Source organism: Pleurodeles waltl, chromosome 5 (assembly GCF_031143425.1).
Source record: "Pleurodeles waltl isolate 20211129_DDA chromosome 5, aPleWal1.hap1.20221129, whole genome shotgun sequence".
NCBI lineage: Eukaryota > Metazoa > Chordata > Amphibia > Caudata > Salamandridae > Pleurodeles > Pleurodeles waltl.
The window spans coordinates 229150368-229168335 of NC_090444.1; the positions used below are offsets into that span (position 1 = coordinate 229150368).

General features: G+C 45.1%; 1 protein-coding gene across 1 annotated transcript in view; it reads right to left on the reverse strand.

The window, feature by feature from the left end:
• Positions 1 to 17968, reverse strand: part of UTP25 (UTP25 small subunit processome component) — a 180849-nt gene that overhangs the window by 86258 nt on the left and 76623 nt on the right. The window contains exons 5-6 of the mRNA XM_069233959.1: positions 5765 to 5853; positions 2206 to 2616 (exon numbers count right to left, since the gene is read on the reverse strand). Coding sequence (XP_069090060.1) covers positions 2206 to 2616; positions 5765 to 5853 — 500 coding nt within the window. The remainder of the gene's footprint in view (positions 1 to 2205; positions 2617 to 5764; positions 5854 to 17968) is intronic.

Consider the following 17968-nt stretch of genomic DNA (forward strand, 5'->3'; position numbering starts at 1 on the left):
ATGCTGCTGACAATAAGACACCTATCTAGAAGCGAAACACTCAATTTCTCTCTTTAGTTCTTCATATTAACACAAGGTGTCAGTGAGGGACTCCTCCTGCACCTCAGTGAGAGGCCATACTCAGAGCAGACCCTTGTCCTAATCAGTGATGATTGATGTGGGCCCCCACTGTTACTGGACCATGGCATCACCTGTCGCTGGGGAACTCTATGACCCATCGCTCATCATCTACTCCTCCACCACCCCCGACGCCAACAAAGGTCACAGCATTGGTTTCACCATCATATCTCTGTAACTAGTACATGCCCTTAAAACTACACTCTAAGGTGCTCCCAAGACCATGCATCTTTCTCTCACCCTGGAGACAGTATGTGGAGGGGCACCCCCAATGGCAAGAACTAGACTGCGATAGTGTGCACAAACGTTATCGGCCTGGAGACAGTCAGACAGCCACAGTGGTCCATGTTGCCTCAGCGGAGCTCACCCTTCACCCCAACGCTCATTTGTCTCCATCTACTAAGTGAAGCAGCTCACCTGCAAGTGGTAGAACACTGTTCTAACCTGAAGCCCCATCAGCCCGACCCTCTCAAAGTTCAGTTTTTATTGAAAATGAGAGGGCTTTTTTCAAAATGAAAAAACAATATTTGAGCAGTCAGATATCTGTATTTTCAGTTACGGACAAGCTGATGTTTCAGACAATATTATTTAATTTCTGCATTATACTTAAGGCTGGAAGTTTAATGATAATTCATGAGGTGTTCTCTAAACATATTGCTGATTTTGATTATTTGGTAACAGAGGGCATCTGCTGCAGTGGATGTTTTTTAATGACTTCACTAGAGGCACTTCATTTTCTATATTGATAAAGGTTCTATTATATTATTACATCTGCTGCCTTGTTTAATCTATTATTGGTCTGAACCTATTATCTCTATACAACGGAGTAGCAGAATTGATATATGACCCTTTAAGATTTGGCTAAATCTGTCATGGCATGTGGGTATAAAATTTGTAGAACGTTATTCACATTGTTCCTTCCATTTACAGTTCTATTCACAACACATGACCAAGAAACTACTTAAAAGGGACCAGATGGAAAAATAAAGAATGAAAATTGTCAAGGAAGGCAGACAATATGAAATTGCATAACCAGATTTTCCAAATTGCTTTGAAGTGATATAGCTCATTGGCCAACACTTAGGAGAAGCAATGTTGAAATATTCACTGCTTTGTAAAAAAGAATTCAAAGTTTTCTTAGAAAGGATAAATCCTAATATCCCTGTGGGAGCAGGAAGTATGACTTGTCTGGCACTTCACAAACTGTCTGGAATACTAGAATTTTTAGGCAATATATATGAAAACTGCCCAGTAAAATGCATCATTGGTCCAGTTTTAAATGTATTCTTGGAGGAGGGTGGGTGGGCGACTTAATGGAGATCCCCCACTTAACTGTCCTAAAGAGGGTTCTGCTTGCTTGCTTTGTCCAATTTGAGGATAATTATGGACTAACCACTTTTAAGGTTCAGCAACCACCACTGGAGTGGGGCCTACCACAAACAGCCAGCCTCAATTGGAGAGAAAACATTAAATTTGGCTCAGAGCGGTCTACTGCATGGCAGCCTGCTTATTCAACATGCCTGGTTTCTTTTATATACATTAAGGCAGATCTATGACATACACATTCTGCTGAAAGTCAAGGCTAAAATTAAACTGCATCATCTTCCTCACTAGTTAGGCCTGAAGAAAAAGGATGAATGAAAAACATGTAGCTGATCAAAAATTAAATTGATCCAGACTGAGGAAACTACAGCATGATCTAAGGTCTATCCAAAAGCAACAAATGAATAACATGAAGGTAAAAAAGCTTTGCTGAAAACAGGAAGAAAAAAAATCTTGACTCCAAATGTAATATTTGTAGCAGCCTTTCCGTCGACCATTTAATGATGTATAATGCATAAATCAATGATATTTTATAACCAGTAACCCTTACCATTAGGCAATAAATTATAGACACATTCAAGTACACAATTGGGTCATACACTTTAAACAGATAAGTTCATGTTACAGTATTTGTACCACTTTATCTAATAAAATTGCAGTACAGCTGCGATCATAATGATAATCATTGTGTGAAGGACATAGTGACAACAGCATAGGCATAATAAAGGTTGTGAAAATGAGAATATAAAAAACAACTCTGCTCACCTTAGGCCTAGTGAGTCCTTGATCTCTCAATTCCTCATCTTCCCCGCTGGATTTCGGGTCTCTTTTTTTGGCGTTATTTCTGAGCACTTGGGAATTGGCCTTGAGAACGTGATTCAATGCATGCAAACAGTAAATATGCCGGACCTCTTCCCCTTGCACTGTTGCAGTCCTCTCAGGATAAAATAAGTCCTTGTAGGAGTTCATAATACTAAAGAGTTCCTTCTGCAAAGGAGTAAAGTGTTGGTCACCTTTTTTGTTCTGTGAGGCAACAAACTGTTCATTAGCTTTGGGCCATGTGGTTTCCAAAGGTTTTTGAAGATGTAGCTTTTTTAAATTCACTTCTTTTTCCACTTTGAATATTTTGAATTTTGGTAAAGTTGAAGTAAATATTAGCTGTCCCAGTGTTGACCACTAATAACAAAAAGAAATAAGACACTGATCATCGGCATACTTAGAAACCAGAGTGCAAAAAATAATAAATAGGAGACATCTATGGTAATTTACAGGCCTCAAACATAAAGATCTAAGTTGGATCCACGGTCTGCAACTTTGAACAACCTCCGCTCTTTAATATCTCTGTGTCTTCAAAGTGAGACACAGCAGCACATTCTTTTAAATAAGGACTGTAAAGCATCTCAGATTTCCTAGAAACACCCACAAAATTGCCCTTTGGTCCAAAGATTTCCTCATCAGTGGAAAACTACAGACCGCCAACCCCGCCATCAGTGGAAAACTGTAGAAGGCCAAACCTGCCATGTTTTTAATCATATCAAAACACATGCTGCTGAATTGGAAGTATACTTAGCTTACATGTAATAAATCCTAAAGTGAAAGGTGCCTCTTAGGGAAGAACTATTCCAACAGAGGCACCTATAGCAACCATGTCAAACTACGTGGGAAAGAAATGATACATTTTTTGTAAGGTCATAAAGGAAAAGGGCCACTCCCCAAAAGTGGGAAAGTGGCAATCTTATGTCAGTGCTATGAGATAAGTGGCTATGAGATGAGTAGCTGGGAAAATAAAGAATGATTTCTAAACGATTGAAAAGTTTGAAAACACCGAGTTGCAGGACCAACAAGAATATCCGACAAATAGGCAATCATGACATGCAAATGTAGTTTTTTATTTTAGTTTTTTTTAACTCAGTGACTAGTCAAACATACTAAAGACCTCACTAAGAACATGGTGGTCTTCAGACCGCCACACTCGTGGTGGCAGTCAGGACCCCCCCCTTGCCCAGCACTGTTGCAATGTTCACTGTCTGCTTTGCAGACAATGAACATTGGGAGGGTGCTGGTGCACCCTGCGTGCTACAGCATTGCCGCCGGCTCGATTATGAGTCAGACAATGCTGTAGCCTGTTTCCCGCTAGGCTGGCAGGTGGAAACGGAGCTTTCCGCCTGCCAACCTATAGGGAAACTCTAAACTCCGGCAGGGTGGTCACCACGAAGGCGGCGGCCACTCTGTCGGGAGTTTGGCAGACAGGCTTTCCCGTCCGCCAAACTCTTAATTAGGTCCTAAGTGTTTGTTGTGACACACTAATATTTTAAGATTCTAATACTGCTGTACAAAAGCTCAACTGCACCAAGCAGCTTCAAAATGAAAGCATTTACAGTACTGCGTGTGGAATGGAGATGGAAGAGGATTAATAGTACGTTGATGTTTTCCATGTGTTTCCCCCATTGACAAAAAAAATACAAACATATTAACAACCAAGAACAATTCACTGAACTGGAATACACAGTCAACTCAACAGAGACTACACAAGACTCGTATCCATACAAACAATCCAAAACCAAATATCTAAATCTGTATGCAACCATGCAAAACAGGCAGTACAGAAATCAATCCTTACACCACATCGTGAGGCTGTGAGAGCTGTTTCTAAAATGTAGTGATATCGGAGCACACTACACACTAACACAGCAAAAGAGGAGAGACAGTCTGAACCACTGGAAGATAGAAAGGCAAAGAACATATTGACTTTGTATGGCTATAGTTTAATTCATTCTTTTTTGCAGGCGCTAGACCCAGGCACACAAGTGAACTGTCTCTTACAAAGAGAAATGTGAGAATAGTGGATACAAGGTATTTTGCAGATCTCTGCAGATCACAGAACTTTCCCTCAAAAAATTAGAGACCTGTTTAAGGCCTGCAGGGCATTTATGGAAAGAAAATGTAGCAGGATCCACGCACCACCATGGATTTGCTTGGATCCCTAGGTATTAAAATGTCCAGATTTCCTGGTTGTTGGCTGGGCCAGAGACCAAACAATGCACCTATTCATCATGGATAGTAAGAGAAAGTTGAGATTTACACACTATCTGGCATGCTTTAGGACAAAACCACTGCAAAAAAATGTCTTCTTGCTTGCCTTGGAGATAGAGATACTTCGAGCCCCAGCCAGGGCTCTAATGTCTGGACAGGCCATTGCCACCCCAAAGGTTTCCCCATTTTTTTTTTTTTTTTTTTTAAACCATTTTGCGATGGTGTCTAGAGGGCTTTCTGTATTGCTACTTTATGGGTAGGTGCATGGCTTGATGACAAGATGGGTAGTCCCCACACCCTTTTTTGGCTAATGACTTATGTCTATCCCTCTGGAAGTGCACATTGGCCAAAAAGACTGGCTATTTAACCTGGGGGCTGTCGGGGAGTGGCGGTCTGCATGAGTAAGACAGTTTCCCCTTTCTGGGGTGGGAGCATGGCCTGATGCAAGGGTGGGACACCCCAGCCCTTCTTTTTTTCCCCCTGGTGTCTAGTGGGATTTCTGTCCGCCCCACCCCCCTTAGCCTCCTCCATGCGAGCGAAGGAAGGCAAAATACCTAACCTGTGCCTGTCCTACCCGGAGGAGGGAGAAAGACTGTCTTGACACTTTTGGGGCAGATCCAGAATGTGGAGGTTTGTAGCACTTGCATATGGCTCTGCCCGTCCACACAACAAGGAACTCCCTGGTGCCTAGTGAGTTGACCTCTTCTTGGGGATTGTGGCGATTGTGGTCCCAAGTCAATTCCCAAGCAGGAATACACTTAGGACAGGTACCACTGGAAAGTGGATATTTCCCAGCAATAACTGGCCTCACAGATTGATTCCCCAATTAAAGTGAAAGCAGATCATGCCTAATGGTGCAGTATAGGTTCACTTTTACTTACAGTGACACCTGCATACTGCATGTGTTGTGCACCACAGTAGACAAAACGGAAATTCAAATTCAGCACACAGGGGATGTTTTTCCATTGCATCCCTCCTTTTTTTTTTTTTTTTTAAGAAAATCCTTCTGATGCTTTAGCAGTGCTTCTGATGAACCACTCATGTTAGCCACTCCAGAGAGGTAGTGTAGCTGACGTCATCACTCGCACTGAACAGGTTAATTCTAATCTGCAGCACAAAAGCTACACATCTTTTGTCCAAAACATCCACAAATGCGTTCTGTGAATTTTATGAAGTTCACAGAATTTCTTCATACTTACTATTTGTTCAATTGAATAAAAAATGATGCAGTCTGTTGACGTTATTCTTGAATTGTTAAACAGAAACTACTGCACCTGAGATCGTACAGTACCTTTAAATGGCTTGTTACTTTAGAAGCACTTGTAATTGTTTTTATATCATCTTCATCAAGTTCTGTGTCCAGGTGTTTCTTAAATGGATCTGGAGATAAGCAAGCAAGAATTAAACAGTTATTACAAAATTGAAATGTTAAAAGATTCATCATGATCAAATGTAAGTTACCTTGTCATATAGTTAGTATGAAGCACTAAAAATATCCAAATCACAAAATTTCAGCCATTCCACCATATTCAGACAGATGATATTGACATAACATATATTGTACAATCTATAGGCCACTGAAATATCTTATCTTACTTATATAGTGCATACTAAACCAATGGTGTTCAATATCGCATTGTACCTTGTGCTGCCAAAAAGTAGATTTGCTGTGATCTCCAAAGGATTTAATAGGACTGAGCACTTCCTAGTTTTCTGAAGGCACTATGGGGGTCATTCCGACCCTGGCGGCCGGCGGTAACACCGCCAACAGGCTGGCGGTGTTACGCCAGCAATTCTGACCGTGGCGGAAAAGCCACGGTCATATCGCCGGCCCCTCCACTTTCCCGCCAGGCTTCCGCCTGGCGGGCATAATCCGCTGCCCTGGGGATTATGAGTCCCCGACCGCCAGCCTGTCCGTGGCGGTAAACACCGCCATTGAAAGGCTGGCGGTAGGGGGACTGGGGGGGCCCCTGGGGGCCCCTGCACTGCCCATGCACTTGGCAGTGCAGGGGCCCCCAGGCATAGCCCCATCGCGCATTTCACTGCCCGAATTTCGGGCAGTGAAATGCGCGACGGGTGCTACTGCACCCGCTGCACATCAACATTGCCGCCGGCTCTATTACGAGCCGGCAGCAATGTTGATGTGCCATTTCCGCTGGCCCAGCGGAAATGTCGGAATAGGGAGGTATGAATACCGCCGGCAATGGCGGTATTCTGTCTCCCCCGGCCTCGGCGGTCTGGAGAAAAGACCGCCGAGGTCGGAATGACCACCTATATCCTTTAATTATTTTAAGAAACTTCCACTACATCCCAATAATGGACAGCTTGTCTTCCATCATTTGGCCTGGATATAGCTAATAGGACAATAGCTTGCTAGTAAGATTCTAGAAATATGATGTGACTTCTTTTAGTACATTCAAGGGCAAAATAGTGAATGTGGAAATTGTGATTTGCAGGATTTTGTAGGGAGATTAGAAGCTTTTAGTTTTCATCAATTCCATCATGACCTGGACCAGTTTTAGGGGCTGGAAAGAGATTTGAGAAGAGTAAAGGATGAGGGGAGGAATTACAGGGCATAAAGGAACTTTTTTTATTATGATAAGGGTCCTACAAATGTAAGTTACTGTTACAATGAATAATGATTTCAAGTCTCCACAGTGTTTTTAGAATACCTTCCCTTTTTAGAGCTTTTATCCAATACTCATGCATCCACTGCCATATAGCTCAGAAAGGCAATACACTACTTTCATCTCAGCCATCTAAATGGAAGCGAGACCCCCACGTCTGCATTTGCGCGCTCCCCTCACATCTTAATTCTGCTCCCATTATAAATTCTTCCTCACAAGAACTGATCATCTTTGAATACCTGTCCCTTTCTCTTCATACATTTGTTCCATAACCTGCCTGTTTAGTTTTTTAAGCTCATTCTAAACTTGTTAACTGGGAAAATCCAAATTCCCCAGAAATATTACTTTTCATTAGGCAAATTCAGTGTGTTTTCTGTCCTTATGAGTGTATTTGAAATGCTCAGGTCCATTCTGCCTTTCAGTTACACTCTGAGCTCCTCTTCTCAAACAACCTATCTGTGAGGCTACCATTTAAAATAATTTCCCCATGTTTCATTTTCTGAACTATTCACACACTGAATCCTCTCACATTCTGTTATTCATAAGTCACTTTCATATCTGTTCATTATTCCTTGTTTTCTGGGTCTCACAATTACCCTTATGCTGATACCTTCTTTCACCCATCTGTATCTTTAAACTTTTGATACCTTTACAATCTTTTATTAATTGGCTTCAAATAAAAAAAAAAAAACCTCTTCTCTACTCTACACTGCAATTGGAGCTATTTTACGGACATGCCCTCCAGATATGTCCTGGCTACACTATTACGTGTTTGTAGAGAAAGTGCCCCTTCTTGACATGGTCACCCCTACTTTTTGCCTGGTAATTAATGCAATTTTGACTTTAAGTGTACTGGGTTTCTGCTAACCAGGCCCCCAGTGCCTGATCTCTTTTCATCAAACTGTGCAATGGTTAACCAATTGGCAATACCTTTGAACCCCCTGAGTCCCTAGTAAACTGAACCACTGGTACCTAGGGCATGGGTACCAAAGAGGGTCTCAAGGGCTTCAGCATGTATTGTTCCACCCTCAGGGACTCATCACTTAGCGCATGCAGACTGCCATTACAGGCTGAGTGTCTTAATGAAGCTAAAATGTGAAAACACGACACGGCACACAACCTATGTGTCATGTCCCCTAACACTGCATGCAATATATTTAAGTCACCCCCCTACAGCAGACCTTACAGACCTAAGGCAGTGTGCATTATATTATTCCTGAGGACATATCTGCAAGGGCAGATGTGTCCCTGCTATGTCTCTGCCGATTCTTAGACATAGTAAGTGAACAGGGAAGCTATTTTAAATACATGTGCTGGACAGTGGTCACTATGAGTTCCACAGCAGCTTGATGGTTTCACTGAAAATAGGGATATTTGGTATCAAACATCTTGTATTAATAAACCCTCACTGATGCCAGTGATTGATTTATTAATACATGCACCAAGAGGGCAGCTTGGAGGTGCCCCCTGAAAATCTACCAAATACCCGTGTGGGGACTGACTAGCTTTAGCCAGCCTGCCACCACCAGACTAGATTTTGGCCTCCCAAGGTGAGAGCCTTTGCTCTCAGGTGGTCAGAGACAAAGCCTATCCTGAAGAGGTGTTTACACACTCCACCAACAGGATGACCTGCAAATCTGCATGGCAAGGTCGGGGGGCTTCAAAGAAGTCCACCGCCCATGGTATGCAGATCTGGTTTCACTCAAAGGAGAGATGCTGACCCTTGTGTCCCAAGGCCCATTTGGCATTTGGACAGGCAGGAAATTTAGTACTCAGAAAGGTGTGTCCACCCTCTCAGGTCAGTCCCATCCCTACGGTGAGCTGCCTGATCTGGATACCACATTTAGAAATCAGCCATTTTGGTGTTGGCAGAGGTAGGATCTCTAGGAAAGGGTTATGCCTACTTCCCACAGAAAGTGGTCATATAGGGGGCATAGTGACCCTAAGGGTACGTAGCCCATTGGCTACTACCATACACTCCCCTAAACACCTCTGAATTCAGTATTTAGGGAGGTGCATGCACCAGGAAATAAGATTCCTGCTGACCTATGCAAAAGGACGCTCAAAAGCCACAAAAGCGAAGCCCAAGGAAGAAGCACCTGACTTGGTCTCAGGCCTATTGGCCTGTCTGCTGTTCCCGCCGATTAGCGACAAAGGCAACTCATCCTGCAAACTGCTGTGCCTCCAAAGCCTGGGAGGCCTGTCTGCCTTCAACAAAGACCCAGGAACTCCTGTGGAGCAGCAAAATGCTTCCCTGAATATTGCAGGCACTCCAAGAGACATGAGAGGACTCTGGACCACAAAACCCCAAAACATGAAAGCACCACTGCACCCGTGCTGCCTAGCCCCAGAAACTGTGCCAATGTGACCCTCCCCACCCCAGCCAGAGACAGAGCCCACCTTGGACTTACCCATTCTAGACTCATTGACACCACCTTCCCGTAGGCCCTCTCAACCGTGAGTGGTCCTGGTGGAAAAAAACAGACGCCTCGGGATACATCTGCACCCGTAGCCCCTGGTCCGTGGAGAAGAGGACTGAAGGCATCCCTCCATCCCCAGACATCTCAAGATTGGAACCCACTTCCTCCCGACTGGATCTCCAGTCCTCACATGCAGCATCTTTTCAATCGTACCGACCCCCACTGACTAACACTGGTAACCCCACGCTGTACTACACCTCTGCATCTGGCCACCCCAGTGCCGCCCAGTGTGACTTGTTGGTGTGATCCTGATCCTTGCCCAGTACTTACCTTAAGTCCAGGAGATTGGTCCCGTAAGTTGTTGTACTATACCCAAATACAGTACTTGTTTTTTCTCTCCATAGGATAACATTGCAGCTTCCAAAACTTGCATCGTGTCAACTTTTCAAAAGTGAAACTTACTTTCTTTGCAAAGCATACTTACCTGATCGTATTGATACTGGTGCCTAGTTATATATAAAGATACTTGTTTCTTTTGTATATTGGTGTGAATCTCCTTCTTGAGTTGTGTGTCTCATTTATTGTATGTATGTGTATTTGCAACTGTCTAACACTCTTCTCTGACAAGCCTAAAGCTGCTTGACCATACCATCCCCAAAAAAGAGCATTTTAGGATTGCTAGAGCAAAGCCCTTGTCCACTGGTAAATGAACCCATGGCCTCTTTGCAAGGTATCTCTCATTTTGATATATCACCTCATATTAAAAGCCAGCTTCCTACAATTCTCTAGTATTGTGTTCAATGTTTCTGAAACAGTTGTCTCCTTTTCTGATTTACTTACAAAGACCTTTTTTGAAGAATGCGTGGAAGTGACCCATAAGTCTCTGTGTACTGTGCAGGACAAAGTGACTTTGTGTCCCTGCTCCTCTTAGGAGAAACCATTAGCTGATTCTTTTTATTTACTATCTGTATTTTGGGTTTGGATCTGTTTCTGTCAAATACTGTTTCTAGCCACTAGTTGCTCAGTTTACTTGTTTCATTTACTTTTTCACTTTAGAGCAATTTAAGTGATTGTTTTTGCTTTGTTTTTTTAATACAGCAGGTAAAGATCAATTTTAATGCCTTGTCTAAATGATTTGTCATATTCTAGCTTGTTGCATTGCCTTGTGTGTCACTATGTACATCATGTAAGGGTGTTCTAGGCCATGTTAAGGCCTAGACAACTCTTCTACCCATCTGTCACTCACATTTGAATTTAATTCTGTGGGATCTTGTTGTGATTGTAGAGATGTGAGAGAGCGGTCTAGTGATTCTTTGGATGACTTGGTAGTTTGTCATTGAGCCTAGTTGTGGGTACAATTGAGTTATGTTCCTTAATGTGGCACCAAAACTTTAAATCTTTCAATTTAAAAATGCTTTTCGAGGTGCTGAAAAGCAGAATACAATCTTCCAAGTTCCACCCTGCTTATTTTGGTGAACATAAAATACCTGTTGAAGGCCCAGATGGGTGCTGAAGATGCATACTATTTTGTAGACTTTTATTTCAACCAATATCTCATATTTTAGGAATGTATATTAAAATTATAGAAATTATGCTGCCAGGGTTTTACCGTCAATTTTACTGATGTGGGGTACTTGTTTCTTGGTGAAGTTAAATTCACAGATGGTGGTTTCTTAAATATAGTTGAGAGACTGCCTTGTTTTAAGTTCATTCCTTTTTAAAATCTTTTTATTCAAGCATTTTTAGTTATACAGCTTAATATATAGTCCAAAAGTACGCGCCATTAAGCAATACAATTCCAATAATAGCAGAGCATAAAATGCAAAGGTGTACAGAACAGTAGATAATAGAAGTACACAAGAAATAAAAGACAGAACACATCTCAATTACAAATGAAATAACTAGCCCATATCTGCACAGTAAACAAATATAACTGGTACAACATTAGAGCATAGAACTATATGGTACCTGGAATGGAGATTTGGGCATCATCAACCAAAAATGAACGTGCCAATCAAGAAAAACTAAGAACTGAGCTGGAGCATAAGGAATAGTGAAATTAAGGTTTATCCCTTTTACCCATGCACCCTCAATGCCAGATGGACTGCTGAGGTTGGAGGGGTTTGAAGATGGCTGAAGTCTAAATGACGAAAAAGATGGAACTGGTGTTAAACTACTTAGCAGCCCTTTTGGTAAACTCATGAAATGCCACAACATCACCCACAAGGGAGATCTTAAGTTCTTCCCTGGGTCGATCATCTCTAGGTCTCTTATGATAACAATAAGAGTACTCATCTCCCTATACATATCAGTGGGAAGGTTTCCATGGTCTCACTTCCACTGGAATGATATGTGGCAGATGTAGTGGATGTTCTGACTGCATAAGCGAGCAAAGTTACAGGCACCTCAGACAGAGGATATGCTGCCTACAAGTGCATGTAGTAGTGTCCAATAGAATAGCTGCAGGATTGTCTTAATCTGTAGCGGGAATCGGCAGAGTCTCTGCCAATAAGGGTTTGGGTGGCTGTAGAGAAGGGGGAGACATGCATGGCCGATCACCACATTTTCTGGATTGATGTTACCGAAATGGGTCTAAATATCATACATGAAAAAAGAAGTTAAAATGGTGCCAGTGTTACAAAGAAAAAAAAAGAAAAAGAAAGAAACAGTGACATTCACCAAGGCCATTGGTACACACCCAAACACAACACACAACCCCGGCACGGTAATACACAGCCACACACACACACACGCAAACATACACCTGTATCAACACACATACACATATACATACACCCACACACCACGGCCAACATACACATGCCACACACACATCACACCGCACACACACCATCACCACTGTCAAATACATCTACACACAACACCACCGAGTCACTAGCGACAACACCATTGTAACCACACAAATGCACTGGCAGAGGCACACTGCACACCTCTACAGGAAAACACATACTGGCAACAACACGTAACAACAGCACACAACCAATACAAACAATAACACTGCCAAACAACGTGCCTGAGCACACGCCACATCCACCCAAAACAAAAAGTACATTGTCCATTACAACACACACACCATTACCACACAATGACACACAACACCAACACAACATGTCCAATGCACTACTCACCCACACAACTCATGCTGCTACACAAACACATGGCATACACAGAAGACTGGCACCAAATCACACATGTAGAACACACACATGTGGAAGGAAAGCCAGGATAAGTTTGTAGCCATCAACACCAACAGTAAAGTGGAGCAGATATATTGAAATATATAAATAGAAGTATATATAACTATATACAAAATGGGCCTACTGGCCAGTGCAATAGTCCTTTGTGCACCTGGCATACTGGGCAATGCCTGTGTAGGAGTGAATGTTTTTGTGTCTGCATGTGTCTGTTGTCTGTGTGAATTGCGATGGTGAGACTTGTAGTGCCTGAGTTTGTCTTTGCGAACCATGCCTGATGAAGTGGATGAATGGGGGTCTGACTGTGTGCTTTGGATGGGTGTGGGATTGGGCACAGGTAGCTGGAGTGGGGGGTGGAAGGTGAATGGACACTGGCTGCCATCACTGAGGAGGCCAGAGTCTGAAAGGATCTCTGCAGGCAAGCCAGGGCACCGTGAATACCTTCCAGGTAGGCATTTGTCTGCTGCATCTGTGATGCCAGTCCCTGTATGGCATTCACAATGTTTGACTGTCCCAAAGAAATGGACCTCAGGAGGTCAACAGCCTCCTCACTGAGGGCAGCAGGGCTGACAAGGGCAGGGGCAGAGGTGCCTGCGGCGAAGGAGATGCCCACCCTCCTGGGTGAGCGAGCACGGGCAACTGGGTCGGGAACTACAGGTAAGGTGGTGCTGGTAAGTGGGGGGGTGGAAGACAAGGATGGTGCTCGGGTGGTCCCAGATGGGTCCATCACTGCCAGGAAGCATCCATCGAAGGAGGAATCCGTAGATGATGTCGTTTATCCGGTCTCCCCCCTGGCATTCCCCTCGCCGTCCTACTGGTTCCCTCAGCTCCGCTGTTCTCAGCCTCCTGGGTCCCGTGGGCTGCAGCTTCCCCACTCGCCAGTGCCCCTTCTCCTTCACCTGAAGATGCTAATGCATACAAAGACAGAGGAGGAGGGGAGGGAGGGTTGGAGAGAAAGAAAGGGTGCAATGGGTCAATCCCTACCTAGCATTCACACAGAGTAACAACCTCAAAAACTGCTGATATGCCATGCCATTGCATGCCTTTGAACTGACATGCACATCTGACTGAAATCATAGGACAAACTGAAGCTATGCAGTGAAAACCTACTGATGTGGTAACATATGGCACAATTTGACTAGAAGAAGGGTCCTACAATGCACAGTATCACGTACTTGCCACACTACCATGCGCGTCTACATAGACATACCCTGTATTCTTTACCCATACGATTCCTGCATGGCAAGGTTGCATGCCGTGAAATCCTTTCACAATGTGTACAGCAATTTCTTGGCCCCATGCAACCATCTACACCCACAGTATGAAGCAGCTGATTGAGAACTCACCAATTACCTCTGTCATAGTGGTAGTCTATTACTGATGGCAATGCCATGACACCTCATACTGTTTCTGATGGAAGGATCTGCTCACTCAAACGTTGTGTAATGTGTCCTGACAAACTCTAACATGGGAGTAAGTCCCCTCAGGAGTCACTGTCTACATGGCATTGGCAGACAACATCTTGGAAAATCCTGCCAGGGTGGCTCATACCCATAGCCAATGTGCAAGTCTCAATAATCTACACCACATCTTCCCACTAGTAGGCTGTCCAAACACATACATGCTTACCATTAGCCAGTTGTGAGTGTGTACTTACCCCTTTCTGGCTGCTGTGCTGCCCTCAAGCGCCTATCCACCTAAGGGTAGGCCACCGCCAAAATGTGGGCCATTAGGCGGGTCAGTGTCCGACGGGCACCCGTCCCTCGTTGGGAGGACATCCCCAGCCTCAGCGGTCTTCCAGGCCCAGCGTCTCAGGTCCTGCCACCGCTTTCTGCAGTGGGTGCTCCGCTGGGCATGGACCCCCAGAGTCCGCACTTGCTTGGCGACGGCACGCCAAATCCCCTTCTTCTGATCGGCGCTGACCTGCATGGGTGACACAGATAGAAGGAGAAAGTCATGTAGATTGGCATCACAACAACAGTGGACTCCAGACATCAGACATCTCATGACCACACATACGTGCACGTACGCCACAAACGCACCAAATCCTTTGCCATCTGCATGTACCCACTCGGTGTGCATCGTCACAATGCCTTTCACACCCACACACATCACAAGCAGACAGTTCAGGAACATTTGACTCACCTGCTGCTCTGGTGCCCCATACAACTGTCCATACAGGGGTAGAACCCCCATCTACTAGCTTCTCCAGCTCCTACTGGGTGAAGACAGGGGCCCTATCTCCAGCAGGACTTGGCATATTGACTTCCAGAGTCAGAACACAGCAGCACACGTAGAGGAGGTCTTGCTTGCACAAGTGTCAGGAGTCAACTGAGCTATGCAACAAATAACGTTGGTCACGTCCGCCCCGTACATGACCGTTACCGCCGGCAGTGATCATCATTAGCCCCAGTCTCCCATAGGCAACAATGTTAGCCAATAAGGAGTTGCACGGCTGTTGAGACCGCCTACTGCCATGACGACTAACGCTGGTGGAATTAGGTCGCCTCTATCTGTCCTGGGCTTGAGGGACAGATGGCTGCCATTTTACCTGTATGTTGAGTATTGTAGGTGAATGATTTGTGCGTCATGGATGATTTTAGTGAGATGTGCCCAGATCGCATGTCAACATGGAACACACATTTGATATTCATGCATAGGGTTGTTGGTTGTACAGAAGACTATGGCACATGCAGTCACTTGCTGCCTCATAGATGGCGTGACCATATCTATATGTTCAAATTTGACATACATCGCATTACCTGTGGTAATAGGGTGTTGTTATATAAAGTGTCAAATGTAGTGTGTCTGGCAAACTGTCTGTCTGGCCCAGGAACTGTCATCAACAATGGCATACAGGGTCACTCAACATGGCCATATTGATTTAGTGTACTTCAGTGTTATGTACACTAATCTTGTGTGCTACGTGTATTGTGTTTGGTGGCTTGTGAACTGAAGACATCAACTCGTGGCAATTCCTCTCTTCCATTCCTAGATTCCGCGCAATGGTGAGAAAGACACATGCACCTGTGTACCGGACCCTTGTTGATCTGGCTACCCTGGAAGAAAGACACATCATATAGAACTATTGCCTGAACCGTCAGACCATCATGAAACTGTGTAACCAGTTGGAGCCAGCTCTCTTGTCTGCCATATGTCATCCCTATGCCATCCCTCCAACAGTGCAGGTGTTGTCTGTGCTACGCTTCCTTGCCTCAGGCTCGTTCCAGATCACAGTGGGTGTGGCAGCAGGGATGTCACAGCCCATGTTCAGTCATGTGTTGAAGGTTGTACTGTGTGCTTTACTCAAACATCTGGACAGCTACATCAGGTTCCCCCAGTGTGCGGATTTGCCCATTGTGAAGGCTGACATCTATGATATGGCACATATCCCTCATGTGATAGGGGCCACAGATGGCACCCACATAGCTTTGGTAGCTCCCAGGGCTGACGGTCGGACTTGCCTTTAGTGGAATGACATCAGCTGTGAGGGATGTACCATTAGGAATGCGTGTCTGGAACATGTGAGTCATTGTGTTGACATTCCACTTGCCTTTTCGCACTAGGGATCTCGACAATGTACTGCATTTGTGTTGGTTGTGCAACATTGAACCCTATTGTGATGGTTGTCCCTGTCTTGGTATCTTTGCAGGTCTCTTGGGTGGTGCTACTCTGGTTCCTGGCTTGACATGTGACTCCCTTGACACAAGATTTCAGTATATGTCTGTTCTACTGTCATACTCCCTGCACATTACACCCCGTTCTATACAAGTGCAATAAGTTAAGAGTTGGGTAATGGCGGCTGAAATTATCAGAGCAGTTTGCCCAGCTGCAGTTAGTACAGGTCCAGTATCCAAGGGTCATGGGTAAATGGAGACATGACAGTGGACAGTCAACAGGATGCGTCAGTGGCCCACAAGGGAAAATGTTCAGAAGAGGCTCACTTCCTGGCAGTGGTTTTGGTCTTGGCATCAGGTCCTGCAGGATGTCTGGATGGACGGCCTTGTTTGTGTGGGGGTTCCTCAGCTACAGAGGGAGGGGTGCTAGGGGCCTGTGGGTCCTCTGGCAGGGCTGCCATTGCACTAGCTGAGGCAGAAGTGATTGGCTCAGTTGTTATGTGGCTAGTGGAAGGGGCCTGCTGGTGGGTGAAGAACGCACACAGGATGGTAGTAAGTTCTTTGAGCACCTCTGCAATGGAGGCCATGGTGGCATTTTGGGCCTCCCACTGCTGCAGGGCCTCCTGGTGGTATTCCCTTTGCAGCCTCTGGTTCTCCTGCAAGGTTGAGAGGATCTCGCCCATCTTGTCCTGGGATTGCTGGTATGCTCCCAGGACTTTGGTGATGGCCTCCTGGCCACTCGTTTCCCTTCAGGGGCCCATCCCTTTCCCACAGGTGCCCTCCGAATGCCCTTGGCCCCCTGTGCACCTGGCACAGTGTGCCCACTCCCAGTTACACCAGGGCCTTCATCGTCTGGGGTGTAAGGGGTTGACTCTGGTCCCTGTACTGGGGGACACACTGCTGATTGATCAGTCCTTGGTACACAGGTTTGGGGACAAGGGGTTGGCTGTGCTGTTGTTGCCACTTGGGTAGGGGACTCAGATGTGATCAGGTTGAGGCTGGTGGAATGACCAGTTGTCCAGACGGGCCAGGAAAGTCGTCATAGTCCAGACATCCACTGGGGCCTTCATCCTGGGAAGGGCTGGCTGTCTCTTGCATCCACTGCAGGGTGACAGTAGCAGGGGTACCTGTGGATGGTGAGGGAGAGAGTTACAATGTGGAGGTGTATTGTTTCATAGTCTGGTGCATGCAGTGGTTGGCCTGCTTCCCAGTAACGGCAATAACAGATGCAGCACTGCAGACACTGTCTGTGGAACATGGACTGTCACATTGGTTCCATGGACCATTGTGGGTTGTGGATAGTGAATAGCATTGCTGTCATTGCCATGTAGTAGTACACAGTTGACACATCCAGTTGGTGTAGCTGGTGCAATGGTTTTACGTACATGTTTTCCACTGTGAAGTGGGAATAGCAGCTTTTCATGTGGATGGAGTAATGCATTGTGGGAGTTGTGGCACCTGCCATTGTGAGTGAGGTCTGTGCACAAGGGGGGGGGGACTATGTGGGGATAGTGTCAGTCGGGTGGTGTGGCATGTAGGGGAGGGGCATCAGGTGATGAGGGCAGAAGTGTGAGATGAGGTGAAATGGGGAGTGATAGGGTGGTGGGGATGCACGC